Below are 4,442 nucleotides of genomic sequence, written 5' to 3' on the forward strand. Positions count from 1 at the left end.
CCCCCCCAAGGGGGTTGTATTCTCAGTTCAGTGGTTTGCTGTTAGCATTGACCTCTGTATTAGACATGCTCTGGATGAGTCTCTCAGGAGAGATCTATATGGCCCTTTCAGCATGCATTTTTTAGCTTCATCAATCTTATCTAGTTTTGGTGGCTGAACATATATATGGGCCACATGTAGGGCAGGCTCTGAATGCCCATTCCTTCAGTTGCTGCCCTAACGTTTGCTTCCATATCCCTTTCTATGGATATTTTTATCCCCCTTTTAAGAAGGAGTGGGAGCATCCATATTTTGATCATCTTTCTTGTGCTTCCTATGGTCTGTGGATTGCATCTTGGGTAATTTGAGGCTTTTGGCTAAAATCCACTTATCAATGAGTGCATACCAAGTGTGTTTTTTTTTGTGCTTGGGTAACCTCACTCAGGATGATATTTTCTAGTTCATTTCATTTGCCTATAAATTTCATGAAGTCATAGTTTCTGATAGCTGAGTAGTACTCCATTGTGTAAATGTACCACATTGAATCCGTTCCTCTGTTGAAGGGCATCTGGGTTCTTTCCAGTTTACTTCCTTTTGTGGTGAACAGCAGTTTAGAAGAGTGAGCCAAGAGTTCTCTTCACCCAAATCCCATGAGGAAGACAGCTGAACACACAGGAATGCAGACATCCTGAGACTGCAGGACAGGCTGTCACTTCTGAACACCTCTGCCCACATTCCTGGTCCAAGGGGAAACTGCACAGTTCCTCTGGTCACAGGAATATAGGAGTAGTCAGCCGCCAGTACTTGCAGTTCTGGTCTGGTCTCAGGACTGAACTAAAGTGGCCAAACAGCTCCCTGCACCCAAATCCCGCAGGGGGAGAGAGTTGGACCCTCAGAAGTGTAGACACTCCTGAGAAGTCAGAGGACACTACCCTCTGCCCACATTCCATACCCAAGAGGGAATCTCCTAGTGCCAACTGTGCCCAAAGGTTCAACAACCTAAGAGCAATCAGGGGCAGGACCCTTCTGATTCCTGCTGGAGCCTAGAGCTGCAAGACAGTCTCCAGGATCGCGGACATACCTGAGAGCAGAGGTAAGACCCACTTTTCTGCTTCCAAGTGACCTGCCTTGTGGATTCAGGATACACAGAGGCAGAAGTCTTCTGGGTCAGTGAACTTCCTGTTTATTGCTTGGCCATAAGTGAACTGATACCATCCCTCAGTTCCCTGCACCCAAGTCCCGTGGGGAAGACAGCTGAACACCCAGAAGCGCAGACATCCTGAGATTGCAGGACAGGCTGCCACTTCTGCACACCTCTGTCCACATCCATGGTTCAAGGGAAAACTGCACAGTGCCTCTGGACACAGGAATATAGGAATAGCCAGCCACCAGTACCTGCAGTTCTGGTCTGTGCTCAGGACCGAACTGAACTGGCCAAACAGCTCCCTGCACCCGAATCCTGCAGAGGGAGAGATTGGACCCTCAGAACTGTGGTCACTCCTGAGAAGTCAGAGGAGACTACCCTCTGCCCACATTCCAGACCCAAGAGGGAATAGCCTAGTGTCTACTTAGTCTTCTTTATCAGTTTGTAATAGAAGCTGTTTAAAGGACCAACATTAAGCCTTATATTCTTGAAGGAGTTGTTGGAATGGATTACTAAATTTACCCTTAAACAAAACATTTTATAGTCATAATCTTACATTGGTAAAAAATCTCTAAATTTTGATACAAAATTGAGATTATATTTTCTTACATTGGTGCAAAATTTCTATGTTGATAAAAATTTAAAGTTTTCATTGATAGAAATCTTTGTATATTGATATAAAATTTAAAATTAAGTTTGTTACTCTTAGGCATTCTGCCTATACAACTCATTTTTTAAGTAGTTCAAATGGTGGCCCTTCACACTAGAAAAACTTGACTGTCCTGGAGACTCAGGCCAAAGCAGAGATTTGTAGTGCATAAGGAGAATTCAGAACAGCACATTGGGAAAAGTCTAATAGACCCTGTCAGGATAAAAGAGACTGTTGAGGAATACATAGATAACCTTCAAAGAATAAAGGTTTGTATTAAAGGCAACCAAAATAATTAGATCAGTGCAGGATTAAGTCTAAAGTTGTTATACAGCAACTCTACACACATACAACAAGATCTACAGAGCTGGGTGGCATAATAAAGTTGTGAAGTTCATGGTCAAAGTTCACAAATTTTATGTCATTGTCATTCTCTGTGTAACTGTGTTCCTGAGAATTCTGCCTCTGTAACATGAATGCAAAAGAAGTTTCAAGTGGAAATAGAAATCATATATATATATATATATATATATATATATATATATATATATATATATGCTGACAGAAATGTATGTGTGGCCCAAACACTAAACACTAAAGATCATGTACACACATTGCTACATATGTGCTAGAAGCAAATGTTGTTTTAAACATGATAACATTGACACAGGTTAAAGTAGTAACATTGACTACTGGATAGAAATTCATTTTAGCTTGAGGGATGGCTCAACAGTTAAAGACCATTGACTGCTCCTCCAGAGATCCAAGGTTTGATTCTAAGGCATGAATATAATGTTCAGACATGCAGGCAAAACACTTGTAAACATGGAATGAATAATTTTTAAGTCCTTCATAACATGTAAATTTGGCTTTCATGTAGGTAAACATATCCTTCTGCCTGACATAACAGAATTCAGGATGTTTGGGTGGATTCTACCCTTTATTATTCTCAACACTTTATTCTATTTTCTAAGATGGCAAGAATTCCAGGAATGCAGTTGCTAAAGTGTCATCTATGGACCTAACATTGAAATGAGTTTTACATTTCTCCAGTCGGTGGTGGTGCACACACTTGATCCCAGCATTTGGAGGTAGAAGTTGGTGGATCTCTGTCAGTGTGAGGCCAGCATAGTCCACAGAAGAAATTCCAGACAGGGCTACACAGAGTATCTCTGACTTGAGAAACGAAAAGAAGAAACAAAGAAGAGGAGCAGGAGGTAGAAGAGGAAAGGAAAGAATTGGACATTTCATCAGTTCTTTCTCCTGAGAGGTATATTTTTCTACAAACACTATTTACATTTCTTGACTACAGTCCATTCATTTGGTACGCTAGACCTGACAAACCTGACCCACATCAACATCATGCTTCCAAGTGACACTATTGTCCAGATCTTTCTCATATTGCAGTTCTGTCTTGGTGTCATGGGCAACTCAGCACTATTGTTGTTATATATATACACTTTCGTCTTCAGGCCTCAGTATAAGAAGTTGATAGATTCAGTTTTCATTCACCTGACAATAGTTAATATTCTGCTGATTGTATTCCTATTGACAAAACATATCATGTTACCCTTTGGAGTACCCAATTTTCTGGACGATATCGGTTGTAAGACAGTTTTGTTTTCATTCAGAGTCAGCCGGGGTCTGTCCATCTGCAGCACCTGTGTTATAAGCACATTCCAAGTAATCACCATCACTCCCAGTACTTCTAAGTGGGCCTGGCTTAAGCCTAGACTCTCTACATGGATCTTTTCTTCCTTACTTTGCTCCTGGCTTATTAACCTACTCATCTATGGGTATATGCTTGACATGGTAATTGCCAAAACTAATAATACTCTTGTTGGCCATGGATATACAGATGGTTACTGTGTAAACAAGCAGGTGGGGAACCACAATTCAGGGTCTTTTCTTAGCATTGTCATCATTCATGATCTCTTCTTTGTGACCATCATGATGTGCGCCAGCCTCTACATGGTGCTTTTCCTCTACAGATACCGCAAGGGAGCCCAGCATCTCCGTAGCCCAAATCTTTCTTTCCAGCCATCCCCTGAGCGCAAAGCCACCCACAGCATCCTGTCTCTGGTGAGCTGCTTTGTATTAATTTATTGGTTGAACAACTGTGTCACCCTTTATAGCTTTTATTCAAGTGAAAGAATTCCAAGAGTGGAGTCAATAAATGCGATTTTGACAACATGCTACCCTACCATCTGCCCTTTTTTATTCATGAAGAATAATAAAGTTATTTTGCAATTCATTTCCTCATTTTCTATACAGAGAATGACCTGTTTTCAAAGTTCTATCCATGGCTAAACTGAAACCTCTACTTTCTAGGCATGAAAACAGTGTCTTAATAATTTTCATGTAATTAACTATTTGCATATGTACCTTGAATACATGAAATGGCTTTAGTTATAATTCAGACATTCTGTACACTATTAAAATTCAGGTACTTAGCATGTTTCCTGAATATAAATCCATGTACATAATTTTAATAATTTTAACACTTATTACCCACTCAAACTATGACACTTTGTACATAATGAATGTCATTGAAATGTTATGAACTAGATTTTATTTCTGGATTTTCTTTATTAAAATACTTATAAACCAAAATTTTGAAATGCTATTTGGAGCTTTGCTTATGTATTTTATGGTGTTTTCTGCACTTAG

At 40.0% G+C, this 4,442-nt stretch overlaps 1 protein-coding gene across 1 annotated transcript; it reads left to right on the plus strand.

The window, feature by feature from the left end:
• The first annotated feature begins 3,134 nt into the window (after nt 1–3,134).
• On the plus strand, nt 3,135–4,082 carry Vom1r60 (vomeronasal 1 receptor 60). Its single transcript, NM_001167552.1, has one exon. It carries the CDS (start codon nt 3,135–3,137, stop codon nt 4,080–4,082), a length of 948 nt encoding a protein of 315 aa, NP_001161024.1.
• Nucleotides 4,083–4,442: the final 360 nt, after the last annotated feature.

Source organism: Rattus norvegicus, chromosome 1, assembly GCF_021556685.1.
Source record: "Rattus norvegicus strain SHRSP/BbbUtx chromosome 1, alternate assembly SHRSP_T2T, whole genome shotgun sequence".
Lineage (NCBI taxonomy): Eukaryota > Metazoa > Chordata > Mammalia > Rodentia > Muridae > Rattus > Rattus norvegicus.

Coding starts and splice junctions, on each gene's coding strand:
- Vom1r60 (NM_001167552.1), top strand. CDS start 3,135: ATGCTTCCAAGTGACACTATTGTCCAGATCTTTCTCATATTGCAGTTC.